The 25,889-nt window shown below is 43.7% G+C and overlaps 1 protein-coding gene across 1 annotated transcript in view; it reads right to left on the bottom strand.

Annotated features, from left to right (window-relative positions):
• The window catches only part of POLN (DNA polymerase nu), a 2,689,548-nt gene that overhangs the window by 1,438,088 nt on the left and 1,225,571 nt on the right, over positions 1 to 25,889 (bottom strand). The window contains exon 13 of the mRNA XM_078678603.1: positions 6,557 to 6,617. Coding sequence (XP_078534729.1) covers positions 6,557 to 6,617 — 61 coding nt within the window. The remainder of the gene's footprint in view (positions 1 to 6,556; positions 6,618 to 25,889) is intronic.

Here is a 25,889-nt window from a genome sequence, read left to right as displayed (position 1 = left end):
TGATAGCTGGAGCTGAATTCCTTAAACAGGCGCCTGTTCTGCTGCCTCACCTAATTGACAGCGGCACAGGTTTTAACAAGCATTGGCAAAGCCAATAGGTCTCGGCAATCCGAGACCTACAGGCGTTGGGAATGTTATTGCATTTTTGTACGGCTCTGAGGCTGTGGTTATTGATATTTTCAGCAGTAATATTTATTCAGAAGCAGTGCCACCCCCACTCCCAGCCTTTTCACCAACCCATGGACCGTAAATTCACCATGAATTTGGGAAATAGCAACACCTGTAATTTACACCATTTAGAACAAGCATTGGCAGAGCCAACAGGTCTGGTTTTGACTGTCATCTTTTGGCTTTACCCATATTTGTTAACGTTTTTGTAAAACTGAATAAGTGGACTACTGTTTGTGTATATATGCAAGAGCAAAATGTCATCACTCACAGAGAGGTAACCTAATGGCTAAAGTGGGCTGACCCATTGCCTAATACAGTATGTTGTGTTGGGAGGAAATAAAATGTGACTGACACAAGAGACCGATGGAAGAGGAGAGTTGGTAAAAGTCCCTATACGTTAAGTACATTATGACATTTTATTAACACCAGAAAATCTTGGCTAACAGCAGGCTCTAAAATCAGAAGTGCGGTATGCAGAATAGGTTTTAGCATCTGAAGTGTTGAGGGAGGACATCAGACGAGTCTGTATACAAAACAAGTTATTTGTCAAATTACATTCACCCAGAGTAATCGGAGACATATGAAGATAAAGTGAGTTAAGCAATATGAAGAAACGGAGTTTGGAAGTGGTGTTTTGTGTAGATAATGAAAGCACTTACCACCAAAGCTCACCCCTTCTTCCTTTACCGCTTGCAATCTTTATATGCATGTACACTAACATAACAAGCATTAAAAATGCGATAGGTCCCGCCTTTTATTAACTTCAAGCCATTTGCTTCGCTATACAACACCATTAGCAAAGCAAATGGCTTTAACTTAATCAAAGGCGAGACCTATTGCATTTTCAATGCTTGTCATAATTGCAAGTCCCGGGATAACATTGGGTTACTTTACTATATTTTATAGGTGATAACTTAAGTTTGGGAGCAGATAGGAAAATTATGTTTATACTCAAATTAATTGTAATTTAAAACCCTCCTTAATGGTACCTTACCTAAAAGCGGCTCAGCAGACATAAATTTCGCATAATAATATCGCAGAACATAGTAACAACTATCACTAATAATAGCACTTGTAGATAAGCGCCATTGTAACAATTACGATCACAATTGCTTAATGAAAAATGATATAAAACACACATCAAAGTGAATTGACACCTGATCACTGGTTGTGTGCAGCGTAATAAACGCAATTCACGAGGCATTTTCCGAATACCACCACGTTATTCCACCTTAGACCACGCATCAAACTAATTAAGTCACAGCGAATTGTAGAACTATGGGCACAGCACTACAGTATAGCTTGAATCACCTCCCTCCGCCGAAGCATGATAATGGGAGAGTTGACGCCAGAAATGAGTGTGGTTCATTGAAAAGCATTGCCATTTTCTAGTTACTTTTCGAAATCATTTGATTTCGCGAAAGTACCTTTGTACATAACTGTATGTTTTCCCTACCCCATCTCCCTACATGTTGTATGTATGTCTGTTTATTTTACAGGTACAATGATGCCTTCTACTCCCTGAAGAATCAGGTTACAATTCACCTATTCTTTATTCTTCACACATTTTTTCACGTTTTCACCCCTAATGGTCCTGACGAAAGCCTATTGACCTGTTGGCAACTTAAGGCTGAAACATGTTGACCTTTTTAACTCACGAATGAAGTGCGCTCGAAACCCTAACTCATTCTAAAGCTGCACGAATTATCTTATTAATTGTCAGAATCCAGAATCATTAAAACTTCCTTCTCTGGCTGTCCGGACTTTTTTTAAATCACCACTTACCTCACCACTTATCGATGATCAATACCACCTTAAACCAAAGGTAAAACCTCCTGGTGGAGGGTGCACACACAACAAAAAAACGACCCGATGATTACGCACGCACGTGTAAACAAAAGCGGGGACACATTATATACCGCTACGAGATTATTCCAACATACACGTGTATGAGGGTCTTTTTTGGGAGATACCTACTTACCGACCTGCAAAACCTTGGTTCAAGCAGGACTAGTGATCCTTCCCCCCCCCCCTGATTATGAGATATCACAACGGAGACTGAAAGGATTCATACTCTGACTCCCCCCTCCTATTGATTATACGTATTTCACGATCACACAGTTATACTCCAGCCATCACAGGCTTCATAGTTGTAGAACCCACATTTTGAAGGCAAAATTACTATTATCTTCCAAGATCTTCTATCACAGCTTCCAAAGCCAAGCTCTAAGGCCCTTTCTCTGGAGCCAGGGAACAGAGGGGAGCACCCTAACGTAGACAACTGCCCAACTGATATTTCAACCCAGACTAGGTTCAGCCTCCAGCCAAACGGAGAACCACATTTGGAGTTACCACCTATACTTGAGCTTGATGACTGCTGCTTTTCTAGCATTCCAACCAGTCATGGGTGCCCCTTTTGCCTGGAAGGACCATCTTAAGGGTCACTCTTCAACATTCATGGATCATCCTAAATTCAAGGTTCATGACCTTGCCGTCAACTCCCTTCTACAAAACTAGCTAGAGATCAGGAAGAGGTGCCTGCTGCCTTTCTGGAGATTTGGCCAGCCTGGGCTAAGTCCTCTGCCCTGGGGACAGCCTTAAGAGTCACCTTGATGTTTGCGTACTGCAACATAAGGGTCTCAAACACCTTATCTAACACAGGGAAGGGAGGACACAAGAGGGTGCTACCATCACCTAGAGCACTAACTTGGCCTGGGCCAAGACATCTGTCTTGATAATAACCGCCTTCAGGGTCAACAGTATCTTTTTGGTCCTGTTCCCTAGGCCAGCTGAAGTTAGCAATCCATGCGGAACATGCTAGGGTTGATTTGTTTATGGAATGTGGGTGGAAATAAATGTTAGCGTTATATGTGTCAGCTACAGCCAACTCATCTGTGAACCACAAATCAGACTTCCTGGAACAATCACACAGATTGCCCAAGCTGCTGAAACTGATGACCATTCAGAAAAGGGGGTGGTGATGAACAGAGTGTCTGAATTAAGCAGACCACTCTTACCCAGTCCAAAGATCAGGGCTTGATCCATCACCGTTATTTAGCTTACTGCCCCATCCCAGCTCAGAACCTGGCTATATGCAAATTACCAGACAGTTGGATCTCCAACAGATGCCAACTAGATGCCCCAGCCTTAACTGAAAAGTGTAGTGCCCCTACAAAGTACAGCCAGTAAGTGCCAAATTGCCTCCGCTAATGATTTGAATATCTATGCACTTATTTCATCGCTTCTCTAGGCGCTCAACAGTTGTTTTGAACCTGTTGGCAGAAGGGTCTAGTCAGAGAGCTTCAGGGATGGCTGTCCATTAATTTATTTCTTTGGAAAATAATCATCTTCCACCCATTTTGACAAGTCGTTGAGGGGGCTGGTCTAGGCAGCCCAGAGGCAGTAGACAGTAATAATTTGTTAATTAGTGGATATAGGCCTATTAAATATATTGTAACTCTGTCTAGATAGTAGTGGCATATCATTCATTCATTAATTCTTTATTTCGGTTAAGTAACCATAAAAGAATACAATGCATATTAAAAACATCAACATATACATCGTGTACTAGTAATCCGAGAAAAAAAAAAGCTGTTCAAGATATGCGTATATACTTCAGCATTTAGATATTTAAAAAGATTTGCTAATAACAATTTATATAGAGTTTAGAATTCTTCCAATACAGTATAAATCCAACTTTGAGGTAGTACATGATTAAAATAAGTTAATACAATAAATATTTTTCTTTTATAAAAGTGTTTGGCAAAAAACTAAAAACAACACATAAAAATACAATTGATAAAAATGTGGGTCAAGGAGATCAGAGGCCATTTTACAAGGGGCAGTTTAAACTAAAATGTATGGGGGTAGCTGTAATACCAATACATTTTATTTTAGTATACTGTAACTTAGTACAGAACCTAAGAATACTATTACATTTATAGACCTTTTTTCTTCCTAACTATTGCTACTGCAAGAAGGAACAGGCTAAATACTATGGTCTGTGAGGTATCCCCTTTGAATATCAAATACATGTATTTCAGTCTAATTCTATGCTCTACCAATAACAAATACAAAATGTTTCCCTCGTAACTGTTTTTAAGGGCTTTTGACAATCGAATTCCCACATTTGTGCTAACTCTAATTTGCCCAGTAGCCTTCTGTTGGAACTAATTTCAGCACCTTTCACTGTCTGCAGAATATGATGTACTAATCTTTTAAGAGTGAGATTGGTGCAACTGATGCCATTAAGTTCACCTGAGACATCATACTTAGTAACGGATCCATCAACTCTTCAGAGTTTCAATTTTCAAAAAAGATTTTAGTGATTGTCCTAGTGAGGTGGAACAATATGGAAAGGTTGCGAACGCTTTACATCTTGAGTGGCCCGCAAATCATTATCTCCTGTCTCTTGCTCATAAAGCTGGAGTAGATTTAAATTCTTCCAGTTGCTGATCTTTAAGAGACATGGAGTGAAGGTCCCGGAATTTGTTTGGAGACATCATCAGATCCACTACTCTCTATGTATCGTATGTGCAGAGGCCTTTGTATAAGCCACTTTGGTTAATGTGGAACCCTCATCTCAACATACCCATCTCACATTAACTGCAGTAAGACACTTGCCAAAAACAACTGGAACTATTTTGCTACTAGTGGTAGTTTGGGATATCATGGTCCACAGTGTTAAATGCTGAAGTCCAATCCAAGATAAAACCACAGCCAGCTGGAATTTATCAGCTTTCTCTATGATGCAATTCAATGAAATACTTATAACTCTAGCTCAGCCCCTTAACCATGATAACACACAGACTACCAGTCATAAAGCAGCTGACAATAACCGAGGTTAAATTTAACTGGGATAACAATGTTTATGCACTTCTGGAGGAGTACTTTTTTAAAAGTGAAAGCTGCACCACTGGAAGCACAGAATGGGAGAATACAGTTGGAAAAACATGCAGTTTACCAATCCCTGGCATGCTTTGGCTCCTATGTAAACCTTTGTATTGGAGTGATTGACAATATTATCACACAGTTCCTGTGAAGCAGGTGCTGTCACAGAGTGTCAGGCAGAGAGAAGGCATGAGATTCCTTGAAATGAAAACTTAAATTGGTTAAATATTGAGTCCGTACTATCATACCAATATTTATGGTTTGCTTCTGTACGGCTTGGTGGTAAGCTTGTAGATGCTATTTGTACACTTGTTTTTCTATATCCCCACACTTCTCTCTACACTTTTCCTACAAGTGACTGTTTTTTTGTTTACATAGCTTTGGTTATTCTGGGGCTCAACTGGGTGTATGATACCCCGCTGTGACTAAAGGTTATGATCTAAATTAAGTGCAATCTAACTGATGCCCGATGGAGATACCTGTTTAGCTACTGGGGTGATGGCCTGTGGATTCCCTCCTCGGACATCACCTACCCAGTCGGTCTTTGGGCAGACTTCCTTTCATCTCTCCTGCCGTCTTTTCCTTCATCCTCCCCTTCACACTTCCCCCTCCCCCTCCTCTCTATTTGTCTCACCTTTCTTTCCTCTCCCAATTTGGTGCTTAATTTTTTACGTAATGTGTATTTGTTTTCATTTTCAGTAACATTGTGAAGCCTAATGTAAAGTGCTCTGATACTTACGGGTCTAGCCAGCACTATATATAACTCATAATTAACGTTCCTCTGAACTTCTGATAGACCTCTGACGACTCTCCATGGGCGTCAAAACTGTTTGTACTCACCTGGATACAAGATGCCTGGTGGAGCTGTCATATGCAGCTAATGAGGAGTCTGGAAATGGTTTCACCCCCTCGGCCGTCACCTACCCCTACTGACATGTGTCATTGTTTTCCTCGTTTTTCCCGTTGTGTATTCCCTCCCTGCCCCTCCTCCTCCCCCTGTGACTCTTTGATTTAAGTGATGTAACTATGTAACTTGTAACTCACTATAACCTATGTAAAGCGCTCTGATACCTCTGTGTCTAGTAGCGCTATATAAAACTTTTCAAATCAAATTAAAAGTGCAGTGAACAGAGACACCAGTGACAGTAGATTTGAATGTAAACTTGCCTTCTGTCTCTTTATCCAGGAAAAACCTTTAAATCTCTTTTCATGGTTAATTTGCCTTGCACTAAGCCTCAATGGCAACAAGGATGTGGTCTCACCAAACCATTGGCTGCTGCTTGATATTGCCAGGTGTTAAGCACTTAGATTGTATTGACTTGTCAGCCAAGCGCATCCACTATGCTGAACAGGATTGCTCTTCAAACATCAGCACACGCATGCTTTGACAATACCCAAAAAATCCTATTCATTGAGGCAATGCAAGGAAGTAAATTGTGTTTAGTGTTTCTTACATAAAATTATGTAGGTGAACTTATATTACTGATATTCCTACCTGCCAAAATATTTATAAGTGGAAGTTCCAATGTGCAAAAAAGTTTCCACAACCCCTGAACCTGTACGATACAAAAGAAGACAGCATTTTTAACTTTGAGTTAACAATTGTGTGAGCATATGTAAAAAATAACACTGTCACTATTTAACCGAGACATTACAAAACATAATGTCCAACTACGGATATATGTAGTATGTTTATATTCATTTTTGATTTTTGTACAATGGTCAACAAATCACACCAAGGCCATTTCTCTACACTCAAATGACGTTGCACTAGTTTTACGTTTGCTCCCACAGGGAACGATGTATGTTTATTCATACAATATGTCCATATTCAAGCAACAGTTAATGAGCGCCTTTTTTTAGGTCCAGCATACTCGACGTCGATGCAGGACTCCGGAGCGCACGCCTGCACCTCCTCGGAACCGCGCTGCAAGACGCTCTGCAAACCACAATATAAGGTATTTTTGTTCATGGGGCCTAACTTGGTCTCTGTAGCCGGCCTGCACTCCATCGTGGTCGGCCTCAACAATATTCCACTGAAAGCTTGGGTAAATGTAATATAATAGGTAAGAATGCTTGCAAGGGATATATTTACACATGTATATTTAACTGATGTGTATACAATTCAATATGTCATACACTGACATCAACAACTCAATTCAAAGTTATTTAAAAAATAAATTAAAGAGAACATGATTGTTTTGAAGAGAGGAAGAAAAATTCTAAAGCAGGTGTGTATATTCATAATTTTTATTTTGAAAAAGATGGATTTATAAATACAATAAGGGTTCACAAAAAACGAATTTCAAAATACATTTACATTGGCTATTGATAAATTACATACAACTTTAGAGACCATGTGACAATGTACCAGATGTCCAAACCCTATATCCAGTACTTAAACCTGTCCAGCGAGCATAACTGGGCCATAAGCAACGCATTAAAGCAATAACTTTAGAGTAAATTGAACAGTACGTCGACATTTCGGTCTATGTCGCTGTGAATCAATGAGACCATCTTCAGGACTATGAATATTTCTGGAAGACCCCTCCTAAAGATTGTCAATGAATAAAATAACTAACAACCTTCAAACAATCAAAATGAAGCAACTGCAATAAAAAAAAGATAAACATGCTAGAACAGTGTGCAAAGTAAAGACCCAATACCCTAATCAAAAGAGTCATTGTCATTATAGAAAAGGTATTTACATAAAATACGTGTTCAAGTAGAACCCACCACTCTAGTCAGGATAAACAAGATACACACTAAAAGATAACTTGTGCTCACCCACTGGTAGATTGGCACAGAGCAGTTAGGTTTATTTAAAGAGGCAATGTGTAAAGTACTTGTGCAACACACACACACAGAGTAAGACAATGGAAACACCACAAAAAGACTCCACATATTTAGAAAAATAGAGAATAATTTTATAAATAAATCAAGATCAAAACAACAAAAATCCAATAAGTAGAAGTCAAGTTATGAATTTTTAAAGAATAAAAAGAGTTCTAGCGCTTAGAAGCAATAAGTGCCTATAGGGGTTATCTGGTCACACTGGACCATGGAAAAGTCAACAATTCAGGCTGACCGCGATAGAACGCAGGCCGGGGACAATAGCTACCCATAGAACGCAGGCCGGGGACAATAGCTACCCATTCCCAGTGAACAGAGTACCTTGATCCTCGTTGCAACAGCAAGATGCAGGGTGCAGTCAAATGATGCATCTATGTCGGGTCCACAGTCGAGGTGATGCGATGATTTTCTTCATGCAGTGGCGGCAAAGTATCGGCTCCATTGATGAAAGCGCTGGTTCTTAGTGCAGTGGTTACGAAGAAAATGTCCTGGGTTAGTCCATGCTGGAGGGGGCGATGCTTCGATCTTCTCCACGCAGTGGTGGCGATGCGTTGGTTTCATATCTGTGGTTCTGGATGCGATGTAGCGGTTCCCGAGTGCAATGCACCTATTGTAGTCCCGCAGGAGGGTCGGCATGCCAGTTTTGCTACATGCAGACTAGAGATGGGTCGATTTCTCTGGTTCAAGTATCTGGGTCCACTTCCAGTGAACCAGGCACAGGAGGAGGGGTAGAGACTTTGATGGATCTGAGACTCAAGCAACAGAAGGCAAAACAACAAGCCCTTGGTGATCACTTTGGTTGTATGGCAGAGTTTAGCTCCCTACAGCAGGGTTAGAGAGCAGCAGACAGCAGGGCAGCACAACAAAAAGGCAGGCTTTCCAGGTCAGCAGTCCAGCATATTGTCAGTCCTTGCAGCACAGCAGTTGTCAGAGTCTAGTTGTAGGTCCAGAAGTGTCTGTCTTGGTAGGGTCAGAGGCCCAGTAATTATATCCAGTTGTGCCTTTGAAGTGGAGGTGATTTCAAAGCTCCACCCTGCATAGTGATCGCGAGGGTTGCTATAAAGGAAGCACCTATTGCGGTCCTGTCCAAACTGGTGTGACTCCAGTGTATCAAAATTGGAAGTTCTTGTCTGGATTGAAAACTATAAAGAGAGGAAAAAAAGAATAATGAAAGAAAAACATTATTTGAAGAAATCAAATAATGTGGACTCTGCTTTTGTGTTTGAATTTATGGACTATATTTAAGAAGAATTGGTGTTGAAAGAAATAAGTGCATGAGAAATTGATTTCATGGGTCTAAGGCTTTTACATTGGCCGTGTATATAACGATAAGGGTGTGCTGCATATCTCCTCCTAGCTTTCCAATAGTTTGTGTGTGTAACCTTTTGGTTGCAACGATTGGTGCCTCTTGGGTAGTGGGTACCAGGAGGATCAAATAGCACCTCGCAATATATTGACTTATTTGTATTGACTTGATTATCACATGTTGATACTGTAATTTGTGTTTTGGATGTGCGATTCCATCTCTTATTTTGCATAGGGAACACAACCACCTTTCCTGACTCCAGTGTACGGCCCGACGAAGCGGGAATGCATGGTGCCGCCCTGCAAACCCAGCGGCCACGCCCTGATTTGCTGTCAGCTTGGGAATCGCACCCCCATGGCTCCCAGCACCTCCCAGGGCCTGCACACATGCGCCTAGGTCGCAGAGAAAGCTATTTTGGATGAACAAAAGTGACATGGTCTGTTCAGGCAATAATACAGGAGGCCGGCTGGTGGTCTGTGAGCCTTTGGGCACACTGCACAGGCAGGTCACTGTGCCAGGGACAACAGACTATGCCTGATTTTTTTTTGGGGTGATTAGATTGCATTTGCGTATCCAGTGCCATGGCGGATGGGGACAATGAAGTGCATGCACAGAGCCTGCGTCTGGGGCTTGCTCCCCAGCAACACTCACTGGTAGGAGTTTTTCAGCCCTTCAGTTAACTCATTGATCCTGACAAGGCTGCACCCAGTTGGAAGGCATGTGTAGGAAGGCTAAATAATTATTTCAGAGCCACCTGTGAGAAATATGGTGCAGTCAACAACTCGCTGCTACTTCACTTTGCGGAGGAATTGATCTAGAGATTGTTTTAACATCTTCCTAAGACAGGAGCAACGCCCTGGGTATCGTTGATGGTAATTGTTGAAAAACGAAAACAGCCCAACAAGGTACATTTGTGCATTGACAAACGCCTCTTGAACAAGGCCATCAAAAGGGAGAGACACATCATTCCCACATTGGACAATATAATTGCTAACCTAAACGGAGCCAGGTGGTTCTTAAAACTGGACCTCAACGCTGGATATCACCAACTCTAGTTGGCTGAAGGGAGACAGAGTATCAATATTTTCTATGCACCTGAGCCTTCAATGTTACATGCGGCTAAGTTTCGGAATATTGTCCACAGTGGAGGTATTTCAGAATGCGATCAGGTAGGTGCTATCCGGCCTGCTTGGTATAATGAATGTCAGTGGAGACATTTTAATTCACTCTGCAACAGCAGAGGAACATCATCAGCACTTGAGGGCCACTTTGAGGCATCTGTGTGAACTCGGAATTACTCTCCATTGGGAGAAGTGCTCTGTCGGTAAACACACATTACAACGCATTTTTTACAACGCACTACCATTACAACGGGACTTTTACAACGCAAATACTATTACAACGCATGTATTTACAACGCAGTTTTTTACAACGCAGGTACTTTTACAACGCATACCATTACAACGTAAGTATAAGTAAGTATATAATTATATTTAAAATGTTATATGTTAGTTTTTTTTTAAAGGGGTATTTTTAGGGTTCAGGGTCATTTTTGGGTTTATGGGTAAAGGGGTATTTTTAGGGTTCAGGGTCAGTTTTGGGTTTTTGGGTAAAAGGGTATTTTTAGGGTTCAGGGTCAGTTTTGGGTTTTTGGGTAAAGGGGTATTTTTAGGGTTCAGGGTCAGTTTTGGGTTTTTGGGTAAAGGGGTATTTTTAGGGTTTAGGGTCAGTTTTCAGTTTTTGGGTAAAGGGGTATTTTTAGGGTTCAGGGTCAGTTTTCAGTTTTTGGGTAAAGGGGTATTTTTAGGGTTCAGGGTCAGTTTTCAGTTTTTGGGTAAAGGGGTATTTTTAGGGTTTAGGGTCAGTTTTCAGTTTTTGGGTAAAGGGGTATTTTTAGGGTTCAGGGTCAGTTTTCAGTTTTTGGGTAAAGGGGTATTTTTAGGGTTCAGGGTCAGTTTTCAGTTTTTGGGTAAAGGGGTATTTTTTGGGTTTAGGGTCAGTTTTCAGTTTTTGGGTAAAGGGGTATTTTTAGGGTTCAGGGTCAGTTTTCAGTTTTTGGGTAAAGGGGTATTTTTTGGGTTTAGGGTCAGTTTTCAGTTTTTGGGTAAAGGGGTATTTTTAGGGTTCAGGGTCAGTTTTCAGTTTTTGGGTAAAGGGGTATTTTTAGGGTATAGGGTCAGTTTTCAGTTTTTGGGTAAAGGGGTATTTTTAGGGTTTATGGTCAGTTTTGGGAATTTTAGATAAAGGGGTACAAGAAAAAATAAAATAAAATTAAATATAAATTAAATTAATAAAATTAAATTAATTTAAATTAAATTAAATTAAATACAATTACATTAAATAAAAATAATTTTAAATAATATACAATTAAAATAATTATATATACTTACCAATACTTACGTTGTAATGGTATGCGTTGTAAAGGTACCTGCGTTGTAAAAAACTGCGTTGTAAATACATGCGTTGTAATAGTATTTGCGTTGTAAAAGTCCCGTTGTAATGGTAGGCGTTGTAAAAGTATGCGTTTTAACATCATATATCCGCTCTGTCTTCCAGAAAAGGATTGAATTTATTGGATATGTCTTCACTAAGGAGGGAGTACAGGTTGATCTGAGAAAATTGCACGCAATCAGGCAGGCAGGCCCCAGCACCATGCAATGCCTCGGAGATGCCCAGTTTCTTGGGGATGGCCACTTACTGTGGCCAATTCCTCTCCACGAGGGCACTGATGAAAGCAGTTGCTTGCTGGGTTTGAGCCCAACTGAAAAGGAGGCATTCCAGAAGGAGAAGTTAGCACTTCCAAGTTAGGCAACTATGGCATATTTTGATCAGAAGAAAAGAATGGAGCTGGTGGCCGATGCAAGCCCTGTGGACCTTGGGGCAGTGCTCAGGCAAGAAGTTGAGCACCTCTGGTGTTCGCAAATAGAGCACTAAAGCTGACGGAAGTAAGGAATGCATAGATCGAGAGGGAGGTTCTTGCTATAAAGTGGAAGTGTGTACATATTTTTATTTTTATCGGTGTGGGCGAACATTCTGAGTGGTCGCTGATCACCAGCCACTGTACTATTGTTCCGGTCAACAGTTCCCCCTCCACCAGTTAAAATTGAATGATGGGCGGTTTGAAGTGATCTACACGCAAGGGTAAAAAACCTGCTGATTTTCTATTGCGGCATCTGCGCTAAGCCAACAGTGAGATGGAGCAGGAGGCCGGCCAAACAGAAGAGTACATCCGCATGGTGACTCAATGGGCCTGTTCATGGGCATTGAGTCTTCCAGAGATAGGTGAAGCGACCGCTGGTGACCCAGTGCTCAAGAAGTTTCTAGAGACACTGCAACAAGGGTATTGGCACTCCCTTTTCAGGATGCAAACAGTTGGAGTGAACCATACAAAGAGCACCTCACGCAATTAAGGTAGGATCCGGCACTAGCTCAGTGTCACCTGAGAGGGTCTCTTCTTGTGGGGCCACAGACTGGTCATTACTGAGAGTCTGACATTTTTTCCAAGAAGCCGTGAGACACCAATAGTCATCTCTTGCTCGGGCGTCCGTGTTTTCCAAAAGCCGTTTCAATTAGATGGTACAACATAGCGGTGTTACAATCGTTAGACGCCAACAGTCATTCCTTGTTTAGACGTCGATATGTTTCACGAGCGGCTATAGATAGATCGTTTAACACAGCGGTGTGTAAATCGTTAGACGCCAACAGTTATCTCCTGTCGATGTGTTTTATAAGCAACCATAGATAGACCCGTGTATCCTGAACCAGCTACCTGTGCCACTCATCGAAAAACACAGCATAGACTGTTACCGCACAAGTACCGCTGATTACACGGCTTTGCTTTGATCCGTATATTTTGAGTCCCTTATCTTGGGAGTTTGTTGAACATTACAGCATTCATCGTGAGCGCATTATTTTCAAAAGCGCATGACGTTGTTTCCTATCCCGAGCACGTCGATCAGTCTACTCTTTTATTATGGGAAATTGTATTTAGTCCAATTTTGAATTGTTTGTGGCTCCTGAAGAAGGCGTTCTTTTAATGCCGAAACGCGTGTCGACTAAATTAACTGCCACTTTGTGTATTAATTAAGTGTTTTTTAATTGATTCCTTGCCATATTGCTGTTTCATATGATGATGGTTTTAACTTTATTTTACATTTATTAATATGTTTTATGTTGTATATGATTTATAATTGTAATATGAATGTTTATTAAAATACAATATAGGTTCACAATAGAGTGTATTTTCATGTCTCCTATTCTTGCTACCTTTAGTCCTATGCTGGTATTGTAATTGCCTAGGAATGTTATATACAATCCATTACTGAGAGTCTGACATGACAGGTGGCCATCAGGGGATGGCAAAAACAAAGTTTCACCAACAAGGGATGGTATGGTTCTATGAGCTGGAGGCATTGGTGGATGATCTTGTATGGCAGTGTACCACATGTCAAGTCACTAGCAGCCCTGAAGAATCTGCATCGATCATAACGAAGGAACCTTGTGACACTCCATGGTATAATGTTAGCATGGATTTTGGTAATTTCCGGGATGGAAGGATCAGGCATTCGAAATACTCCATCGTGGAGTGTATAAGTCGCTAGTGTCTGCAAACAGACACTAGCGACTAGCGACGGACAATGGACCACCGTTCCAGGGATCTGCCGAATCACACCACAGTGGCCACAAGCAAATGGAGAGGTCAAGCGGTTCATGTGGACATTAAACAAAACCCTACGAATTTCCACACACGAAGGTGTAAATCTGGAACTTAGCCTACATAAGTTCCAGAGGGAATACCGCAGGATGCTGCACTGCACCACCTAGTGTCCCAGATGACCTCTCATGCCAAAGGGTTACATGCATGACACGATTCGTGTACACCTGGGATGGACTCAACCAGAGAATGATCCTGAAGCAACCAAACCAGGCAGGTGCAGAACAACACAAGAACCGGGCATATGAAAGGTGGTGAGAGTGAAAGGCAAGATGGTGTCAGATCCAAAGGGTGAGGAGACAGTAAGTCGGAACTTTTTGTGGTTCAAGAAAGTAGATGTGAGACATGGACCTCAAGACTAACAACAGTGTGGTGAACAATCTTGGGGGCAGGTAGGGGCACCTGATGGAGCCGCTGGGAGAAAGGAACCAAGAAGACGGCTCGGACCAATCCCGAAATCAGAAGTATGATCTACGGCCCCATGCCTAGCCGAATCAAAGATTCAAGGACTTTGCAAGTGAGATCCACGCTGAAGAATCGGAGCAAAGTGGGGAAGGGATGTATTGAGCCACCAGGCCACTGTTGGGGCTTACCCATGCCTGAATGTTATGCATCACATCATCTGGCCAGGCGTGGCCAGAGACTATAAATAAAAGGGCTTGAGACAGCACGTGGTCTTTCGCCTGTACTATATATTCTGTGCTGGATGTGCTCATTTGGTTGAGTGGAAGGCCAGCACAGGTACAGACAGATTACTTGAAAGTCAGGATGACACAAGCACAAGAGCACGGAAACTGGAAAGCCAAACAGGAAGGGGGTCATCAAAACAAACTATACCATGGAGTTCTGCTAAGTGAAACGATGGGCCGGTGACTCCAAGGCAATGTTCCTATTGGAGATCTCCATGCCTACTGAGTGGCATTTGGAGCATTCAATTCAGCATGCATCCGTGTTGCAATCCCAAATTGAAGATACATTTGACAGAGGTGAAAAAGCACTCAAATCTCCAGAATGTCTACTGGACTTATCTGATGTGTGAAACCTGGCAGCCCTATTCATCCTACTGCTATTTTATTATAGACTGAATGTCAGCAGACATTTCCATATCAGTGCTCTGCCAATAGAGGGAGCAGCTTCAAACAAGGTGGATAAAAGGCATAGGTGTATAGTGTTCCACTATTCCCCAGGATGCAGGGGTGTGAAGAAGTACACACCCGAGGGGCACCTATAGTGGGTGCGCCCGGTATGACGCAGGACCCAAGGATATAAAATAAAGGTGAGGCATGACGATGGGCAGTCACGTAGCAGCCCCTCTAATTTATATTACCTGTGTATGTGTCCTCATCATTTCTAGGCTTTACAGCCCCAGGGCCTTTAGGACACACTGTGGGCAACCACTACACTGGCAACGAGGCAGGTCGTATACCCCGCTGCCACCAAAGAGCTGTGTATCCTGACGACCGCGCGTGGCCCCCAGCCGCTGTGCCCCATGTGCAAAGCCCAGCAATCACTGGCTTGGGGTGCCTGTTTACTGTGGGTGAAATCTGCTCCTCAGCCCTCACCAGGGAGTACGTGAACACCTCAGCTGGGTGCCCCTGCCAGCTACTGGGGATCAGCAACACCCGCATCCTGTGAGTCACAGTGCGGGCAGCGCTTGACACCCACACAAACTGGTCATGTCCCTCTTCCCTGAGTGCAGTGGCCGTCACTATGAGGAGGCAGCCATCACAGACGGACTCCAGCACGCCCAAAAAGGAAGATCGTGTCTCCCCGCACGGAGGTTGGACAGGGGGTGGCTCCCTCTGCCACGGCACCACCGCCAGATGGTACGGCGAGTTGTGCCCAAGGCCCACCATTCCCCCAGGGAGATTGCTGTGTCATGCCTCATGGGTAAACAGACATAATATCGATTCCAAAATATCGTTTGGACAAAATATCGAGTAAAAAATATAGAGTAGCCAAAATATCGACTAGACATTATATAGACTACAAAAATATCGACTAATATCGATAATAATAGCCAAAATATCGAATCAAAAATATAGACTAGACATAATATCGACTAGATAGAAAATAAGGTAAGTTTTTAATATTTTTTAATAATTGTGTAATATAAATCTGTAGCGGGTTGTGGGTTTATAGGGGAATAGGGTGGGAAGTAATTTAATTATAATTAATTAAATATGTAAATTTAATAATTGGTAGTAATATTTAATTAATTGTTAATTAAAAAATATTTGTTAATTAATTAAAATTTAATTGGTAATTAATTTAATTTAATTGATTAATTGCTAATTATGTTAAATTAAATTATTTATTTCCTGTAGCGGGTTGTGGGTTTATAGGGGAATAGAGTGGGAAGTAATTTAATAATAATGAAAGAAATATATAACATTTATTTAATTGTATTTAATATAAAATAATTGTAAATTAAATTTTTATTATCAAATAAATAATTGGTAATTAGTTATAAATTAGTATTAATAGGTAACTAATTGAAATATTTATAGTTAATTAGTAATTTTAATATATTAACTATTATGTTATATTAAATAGTTAATCATTTTTAAATAAATGTATATTGATATTATTTTGTAATTTATTTATTAATATATGAAGTATTGACTTTCTCTAATGTTGCACCCACTGGAGTGGGAATAGTAATTTTAACCCTTAGGCTATCCAACGCTTTCCCTACTGTTGCACCCACTGGAGTGGGAATAGTAATTTTAACCCCTGCGCTATAAAGTCCACATTTGTAAAGCGCACAATCACCCGTAAGGGTCGCTAGGCGCTGGGGGCCGTCGGGAAGATTAAGCGAGCTATTGCCCAGAGTCACATGGTGCTGGGCTAACCTGCCGCCGGAGCCGGGGATCGAACCGTGGTCCCCAGATTCCAGCGTCAGTCGCCCTGGCCGCGGCGCCACACCTCTCCCTCGCTATCCTACGCTTCCCCTACTGTTGCACCCTTTGGAGTGGGAATAGTAATTTTAACCCTTACGCTATCCAACGCTTTCCCTACTGTTGCGGGAAAAATCCTTTACAACGCAACTTTTACAACGCAACTTTTACAACGCACTACCATTACAACGAAACTTTTACAACGCAAAAACTATTACAATGCATGTTTTTACAACGCAGATACCTTTACAAAGCATACTATTACAACGTAAGTATTGGTAAGTATATAATATTTTTTTTAATGTAAATTTTTGTAATTTTTGGGTAAAGGGGTATTTTTAGGGTTCAGGGTCAGTTTTTAGTTTTTGGGTAAAGGGGTATTTTTAGGGTTTAGGGTCAGTTTTTGGTTTTTGGGTAAAGGGGTATTTTTAGGGTTCAGGGTCAGTTTTTAGTTTTTGGGTAAAGGGGTATTTTTAGGGTTCAGGGTCAGTTTTTAGTTTTTGGGTAAAGGGGTATTTTTAGGGTTCAGGGTCAGTTTTTAGTTTTTGGGTAAAGTGGTATTTTTAGGGTTCAGGGTCAGTTTTTAGTTTTTGGGTAAAGGGGTATTTTTAGGGTTCAGGGTCAGTTTTTGTTTTTGGGGTAAAGGGGTATTTTTAGGGTTAAGGGTCAGTTTTTAGTTTTTGGGTAAAGGGGTATTTTTAGGGTTCAGGGTAAGTTTTGGGTTTTTGGGTAAAGAGTTTTATTTAGGGTTCAGGGTAAGTTTTGGGTTTTTGGGGTACAGGGGTACAGTGTAAAAATAAAGTAAAATTAAATTTACATTAAATTAATTTAATGAAATTAAATGAAATTAAAATATATTAAATTAATTTTAAATAATTTAAATGAAAAAAAATTATTATATACTTACCAATACTTACGTTGTAATGGTATGCGTTGTAAAGGTATTTGCGTTGTAAAAACATGCGTTGTAATAGTTTTTGCGTTGTAAAAATATAGTTGTAATGGTAGTGTGTTGTAAAAGTTGCCTTGTAACGTCATATATCCACTGTTGCACTCTTTGGAGTGGGAATAGTAATTTTAACCCCTACGCTATCCAACGCTTTCCCTACTGTTGCACCCACTGGAGTGGGAATAGTAATTTTTACTCTTTTGTATTTGTATGTTAATAATATTGGCTATTATTTAATTAAATTTTGTTACTATATATATATATGTTTTAAGAAATATGAATGAAAAAATATTATTTTTTTACTTTCATTAATTATTTAATTATTAAAAATTATTTTAAGTATTGTTAAGTATATTTTAGTAATTAATTTTTTATATTAATGTAATTAAACATTGTTTTTATTAAAATCGATATTTTTTACAGCGATATTTTTGTCAACGATATTTTAAACTCGATATTTTTGTACTTACCGGTTTGTAGATACAAACTCGATATTCTGTCAGTCGATATTTTGTCAACGATATTTTTTCCAGTCGATATTATGTCCCTCGATATTATTTCAGTGATCCGCCTCATGGATGCCCATTAACAAAAAATAAATAAAAAGGCACAGAATAATGTGAGAGAGAATTACAAGCAAATCACTACCAGTCAGTGCTGGACAGAGCAGGCTTCTGGTCCGAGGCTACCATATTTAACTGCTGCATGAACGTGTGATGCGCCCATTTCACCACTACTGCCATAAGCAGGACACCAAAAGACAACTCTGCTGCCCTAGCCCGCAGGGGAGCGGTGCCAAAGGGCACAACCCAGGATCACCTCCCTCAGTCTGGCGGCTGTCCTTTTGCCCACACAGGGGAGACAGTGTTTGTGCCGCAAAACACCCAAGGAGGCAACATCTCATTCTGTCATGTGGCCCATAGGGACATTGTGGTTTTCACTAAGTTAGCATGAGCACATTTCAGCTTGTCTGCTGCTCTGCACACATTATTACCGTGTTTATTTTCTGTAATATTTTCTATAGCTGCTTTCACAAGAGAACTAATCGCTGTGTTCCCTCTCTGCATGTTCCTGGGATTTTGACTGAACATTATGTGCAAGGTCGAGCAACAATGCCCTTTGTTATCTTGTTCTAGCCAGGCCTTAGCCCTTAGACGAAACATAGAGAGGCAGTTGCTGTTTGGACAATGTACTTGGGTTTTTATTGGAATGCAGGAATAGGTAGCACACACTTGGAGAAGGACCTTTCCAGGAAGAGGACTGAGACAGGATTACAGGACAATCATTAATCAAGCATTAGAAAAAAAAGAACGCAAATCACTACCAGTCAGTGCTGGACAGAGTAGGCTTCTGGTCCGAGGTTACCATATTCCACTGCTGCATGAAGGTGTGATGCGCCCATTTCACCACTACTGCCATAAGCAGGACGCCAAAAGAAAACTCTGCTGCCCTAGCCCACTGGGGGTGGGGGGTGGGGGGGAGGGGTGGCAGTGCAAAAGGGCACCACCCAGGATCACCTCCCTCAGTCTGGCGGCTGTCCTTTTGCCCACACAGGGGAGACGGCGTTTGGGTCCCGAGACACCCAAGGATGCCACATCTCATTCTATCACTTGGCCCTTAGGGACATTGTTGTTTTCACTAAGTTAGCATGAGCACATTGCAGCTTGATTGCTGCTTTGCGCACATTATTACTGCCTTTATTTTCTGTAATATTTTCTATAACTGCTTTCATATGAGAACTCATTGCTGTGTTCACTCTCTGCATATTCCTGGGATTTTGACTGAACATTATGTGCAAGGTTGAACAGCAATGTCACTTGTTATTTTGTTCTAGCCAGGCCTTACCCCTTAGACAGAACATGCAGAGGCAGCTGTTGTTTGGACAATGTACTTGGGCTTTTAGTGGAATACACGAATAGGTAGCACACACTTGGAGAGGGACCTTTCCAGGGAGAGGAGTGAGACAGAACCTATGATGTAGATCTACCATCTATATGCTAAGGTATGGGGTCTGCTGACAAAGCCCAGAGATCTTTTATTATATGATAATACTTCTTCTTAGCAAGGGGAGGGAGGTTAGGCACTATAGTCTCTTTTCCGTTGTCTTTTTAGGGTGACATCTCCCTTCATGATATATGGGCTTGCTGCTATGCTGACTGTGTTTGTACTATGCATTTTCCTGCTTGTGTGGCACGTATACTGCATGTTAAGGCACGTTAGTAAAAATACATATTTTAATATGTGTTGTGTCTCTGTCAGATCTTATTGTGGACAAGTACAAGATTGTAAGCAAAAGGGAGTTTCTTGTTACCGTGATTCCTGAGAGATATGTGAGTGTTGTGTTCAAAGGTGTCTAATCATTTATTTCCCTGTGAGTGAGTAGGAGAGCAAGTGAGACACTATAGCTAGTTAGTCCTGGGCTCCTGTGTACTAAGATGGTAGGAAGTCTCAGTCTCTATACACCAAGGTCCCAGATTCCTGCGCATAGTTCTTCATTTGTGCAACATGGCGCCACCAACGTTTGGTCTTGTACTTATTCATTAGACCCCTGAGTAGTGCTTGTCCATAATCTCTCTCACTGGTTCCTAGAGATGTCCGTGGTGTGAGGGCTTAGCCTCCTATATTTGTGTTTTATAGGTTTCTCAAGCTTGAAGTTTAAAAGGTTTTGTCTCTCTCTCTCAACCCGATTTTGCTCTCCATTCTTCTGGTTTATCCTTTTTCATTTTTGTTATGGCAGTCACTATTTGAGCACCTAACCGCACAATGGTTACAGCTTTCTTTTTATTTATTTTTTTGAAAACCTTTATTGTATAAAATGAATACAAATACAGACCTACAACCACCAAGGCCGGTCAGTAATGCGAAGCAAAGAGAAGAAATCAGTACACAGCTCATCAGCCGACAACCCGAGGGTTCGGCAGCGTAGAAGCATGATGTAAATGTAAATGTAAATGTCGGAATTTGTAAAGCGCACAGCTACCTCCACCGGAGGTGTCCCGGCGTTGTCCGTATACCACTTAGGAACCCTTCCTGACTTTCCTGGGAAATGTCCACTCCTGGGCACCCCCCAGGTGCAGCCAGGCATCCCAGCGCTTTTGGGGCCGTTGTGGAGACTAAGCAAGCTATTGCCCAGAGTTGCAGCGTGGGACCCATGATCAGAACAGGCACTGAGGAGAGAATATCCAGTCAGGGGAATTAATGAGCCGGAGACCCGCCGAGGCGGGAATCGAACCTTGCTCCCTGGCCAGAGCTCTGCATCAAGGTCTGCCTGCTCTAACCATTGAGCCACACTTCTCTGTGGTCCGGAACATCTGGCAGATGAGGATAAACTAAAGGTTTTTATATTTTTTAACATACAAACAACAAACAAGAAACCCCACAAGAAAAAGAATCGAGGCAAAATTATCAATATAGAGGCCGCTACGTGTGGCATGAGGGAGACAACAAAAAGCAAGCATCAAGAAATCATGGAAATGGGGAACGGGGACCAAGAGCGAGCAATATTTCACAGAGAATAGAAAGTCAAAATACTGGAACTTACAGTCAAGGAGATCTAGTAGTGTCAGGGGGTTCTGCAAGGGGAGGAACACAAATCTCTCCACGATACGAGTTCCACTGACCCCAAATCCTATCCCACTTCCTGGGCCTACCTCGGGAGATGTATACAATTTTTTCTCTAAACATGCACCAGTCCATGTTCTCCTCCCAGGCTGAGACCAGCGGTGCCCTATGAGACCCCCGGAGTTGAGCAATGTCTCTCTTTGCGATTATGTTGCCCAGCGTGACCCATTGGGTCTGAGCAACGGTACAATCATTCGGTTCCCAAACATTCAGCAAACAGCGTCGGGCCTCAGGAAGTAGCCCGACTCCCGTCACTTCTCTCATCACCGCATGGACTCGATTCCAAAAAACCACCACCGCCGGGCATTCCCATGTAATATGGAGGAAAGTAGCAAGCAAACCACATCCACGCCGACATAACCCATCCACAGAATAACCCATATGTATCAATCGTGGACCCGTGACGTAGATACGATGAAGAATCTTGAGCTGCACCAGTCGGAGACGTGCCGGAATAGCGACTTCCTTTGGGGAGGATACCGCAGCCTGCCAGTCTTCATCGTCTAACTCCAGCCCGTCACCAGTCCATGCCTCACGGAGCTGTATGAGAAGGTCCGAACGGGTATTAATAAGTTTTTTGAATATGAGGGAGATAGTGCTGTCGGGAACATGCCCATCTAGCACTCTGTCCTCCAAGGGAGAAGACTCAGGAATCGAGGCACCAGCAGGAAAGACCGAATCGAGCGCATGGCGGATTTGAAGGTATCGGAAATATTCTCTGTCACTCAGCTTATATTCCCGTTTCAACTCGTCAAAAGTTTTGACTCTATTGGTGGCCCAAAGATCACCCACTTTGCTGATACCGATTAGGTCCCATCTATCGAACCCCTTCGAAGACCACAGACCACCCAATCTCTCAGCTGCATTTAGAGGAGTCGCCCTAGTGAGTGTATCAGTCCAGCCCGTGGCCGATGTCGCACTATCCCATACACGTATTGCCACCGCAGTGGGGCCCGTCAAAGACCTCCTGTCGGTCTTGGAATAAAGCGCTCTATTATAATCGCCCCCCGGCAGTTGCCACCTATCCATATCATAAGCGGGATTAGGAACAGGTCCATACATGGCGTCGTTGATAGCACTCAACTGAGACGCCCAATAATAGCGTTTGACATCCGGTAAAGCTATACCACGTCATACCAGGGCAAAGTCAACTTCGCAAGCGCTATACGCGGCCGCCCGCCCCTAACCAATTTCCTCTGGAGGCCCTCGATTTCTCTGAAATAACCAGCTGGAACCAGATCCAGCGTGTTCTGGATGGCGTATAAGAACCGGGGAAGGGACATAATTTTAAACAAAGCCGCCCTCCCCAAAGGGAAAAGAGGCAATTCACACCACGCCGCCACATCCGACCGAAGTCGGGCAAGCGGAGGCAGTAGATTCCGCTCGAATCGGACCTTGGGGTCCATAGAAATGTAAATCCCCAAGTACTTGAAACCAACACTGGAAACAGGTATAGGGCAAGAGCGAGGCAGAGAAGGCTGTCCACCCGTAAGTGGGTAAATACAGGATTTAGTCCAGTTGATAGTCAAACCAGAGTTCTTCCCGAAAGAGCACAGGCCATCAAACAGGACACCCAACGACTTACGGGGAGAAGTAAGGTACAATAGAATATCCTCGGCATAGAGAGACACTCGATCCTCGAAGGTAGGGGACCACCGTATGCCCTTGAGCGAGGGCTCCCAACGGAGCAACGCGGCGAAGGGTTCAAGAGCCAGCGCAAAAAGGAGAGGCGACAAAGGGCAGCCCTGTCTCGTGCCGCGCCCGAGGACAAATGGATCCGAGGCCCTTCCATTAACCACCACCTGGGCAAGCGGTTGTTCATATAGAAGTTTAACCCACCCAATAAACTTAAGGCCAAACCCAAATTTAGCGAGGGCGGCCCACAAATAGGGCCATTCCACCGTGTCGAAGGCCATCGAGGCGTCAAGGGAAACCAAAATGGCCGGTTCCGCAAGAGACCCCGCCCTCGCCAAGACACCGTGGAGGCGCCGGAGATTAAGTGCAGTATTACGGTGGGGGATAAAGCCGGACTGATCGGGGTGCACCAAATCGCCAATCACCGTGATCATGCGGCCCGCCAAGATTTTGGCCAGAACCTTAGGTTCTACATTCAAAAGCGAGATCGGCCGATATGACGAACAGTGTTCCCGGGGCTTTCCATCCTTGTGGATGACCACAATGGATGCCAGTCTCTGATCTCGGGGAAGAAGCCCGAGATCTCGTGACGCCAAGAATGCCCGACGAAGATACGGCGCCATTTTGTCGGGACACAACTTATACAGCTCGACTGGCAAACCGTTCGGGCCCGAAGCCTTACCAGAGCGAAGTGCACGGATAGCGTGCGCTACTTCATCGGTAGAAAAATCCGCCTCCATAAGCTCCCTGTCCGAGTCCGATAGACTAGGCAACTTGATATCTCGGAGCAACAGATGCGAGTCCTCCTCAGGTCTGTCCGAGACCGGCGAGTACACCTTCCGAAAGTGCTGGGCAAAGACCTCAACGATCTCGACCGGGTCCACAACTCGCACACCATCCACTCGTTCAATAACAGGCACCACACGATTCACTCTATCGCGTTTATCAAGCCAAGCAAGCAATTTCCCCGCCTTGTCACCCACATCATACAGGCGTCCCTGCTGTTCACGATTCATCGCCTTAGCCGCATCGTTCACCAGAGCTCTATATTCAAACTGTTTAAGCGCCAAGGAGTGCAGGCTACCAGGTGTAATCACAGATTCCATCCGTTCCTCCAACTCAGAGATATCGTTTTCAAGTCGTACCACGTCTGCAGTCCTGCGCCCCCTTTCGCCAGCAATCAAAGAGAAAGTCTGACCCCGGATCACAGTCTTACACGCCTCCCATAAAGTAACAGGGGAGGATACTGACCCTTCATTCTCAGCAAAGTAATAATCCATACACTTAACCACTTCCTTACTAATGTTGGGGTTACAAAGATGCCACGGATTAATAGGAGCGACACGACCCCCGGACTCCAGCCTCACATCAATAGTGAGCCACAGTGGGGAGTGATCTGAAATCCCCCTTGCCAAATGCCTAATTTCTCTCACGGAGACCATCTGTGCCGCTGGTATAAAAATGTAATCAAGTCTCGAGAGACTGCCATGGGCCCCCGAATAAAAGGTGTACTGGAGCTGTCCAGGATGAAGTTGTCTCCAACAATCTGCTAATCCCAGTGTATCCATGAAATTTCCCAACCATAGCTGCGACGTGGGGAGGGTTCTACGAGGGCTACGATCCTCTTCTCCACTGACAACCGAATTGAAATCTCCACCCACCACCAGCAAGCCATCGGGGAGTCCCAGGACCACCCCACCCAAATCAGAAAACCTGGTAGCCTGCAGACCAGGGGGAACATACACAGACAAAATGGAGATCGTCTTCCCCTCCCACCGACCTACAACAGCGGCATAACGACCCCTATCATCCAGCACCTCGTCATCTATCTCGAGAGGGAGGGAGTTCCTAACCAAGATACCCGCCCCTGGGGGAGGAGCCAAGCTCGCGAGCGTAATGGTCGCCTTTTAGCTCGGCTCCCGCAGCCCTCCGGCCTGATCGTATATCCTGTATCATATCCTGTCCGGAGACGACACATTATCGGAGAATTGGAGACGGAACACCTCGCTTGTACTCACCGTTTGGCCCGGAGGTTTCGACGTACAGCGGTTCCGAAGTTGTGCCCTCCGCAAGACCGGGGCCTCCGTGGAACCTGGACCGGGACCTAGCCTTTGGGATCCGACGACTGTCGGCCCCGGTCGAGAGAGTGAACCAATGATGAGAGCCATTGTGCGAACATCCCGGCGATCCTGATCCGGGCCTGCCCTGGTGGCCGCGAGGCTGATATGGGTGAGATGCACCGGGGACTGATTCTGTGAAGGGGTTCCCCCCCGCCGCTGCTGTGTCCGGCGGCCCTGGACCTTTGCGCCCGGACTCTGCTTGTTTGGGGCGCCGGTGCTGGTGTAGGCGGAGACCCGCATTGGGCGGACATCCTTTCTGCACCAAGGCTGCCATTGCTGGGAACCCCCCGGAGCTCTGTAAAGTCCTACATTTTTTAACTGTTTTTTGAGAGTCGCGGAGGGTGGCGACTGGGCTGACTTCGCGAAATGGCGGGCAACCCTCTGAAACTTGTATCGCCTTGTGGCGGCGGGCTTGGGTTGCCTGATTGCGCGGGGGTCCGGTCTGGTGAGCGTGAGCTTTCAGTCAGAGATATCCTGGAAGCTCTGAGATCCCTGCGCGCATCCCTGGCCCCCGATGTCCCTGTGAGCCCGCCACGATCTGCCGCCATTTTGAGCAACCGTTTCTTCTTGCCCCCCTCTTGTTTCAGAGACTCCATTGCCTCGCCCCCCTCGACTGCTGCAAGTGTTGCTGCCGCTGATCGACGATCATTTTGTGTGCCAGTGACTTTGGAGCTCCCTGCTTTTCGAGGTTCGGACCCCGGGGACTTGGACATTGTGCCGCGGCCCTGTT

Source organism: Lissotriton helveticus, chromosome 2_2, assembly GCF_964261635.1.
Source record: "Lissotriton helveticus chromosome 2_2, aLisHel1.1, whole genome shotgun sequence".
NCBI classification, from domain to species: Eukaryota; Metazoa; Chordata; class Amphibia; order Caudata; family Salamandridae; genus Lissotriton; species Lissotriton helveticus.
Note: the sequence above shows the minus strand (reverse complement) of the source record. Positions and strands in the feature narration are given on the sequence as shown.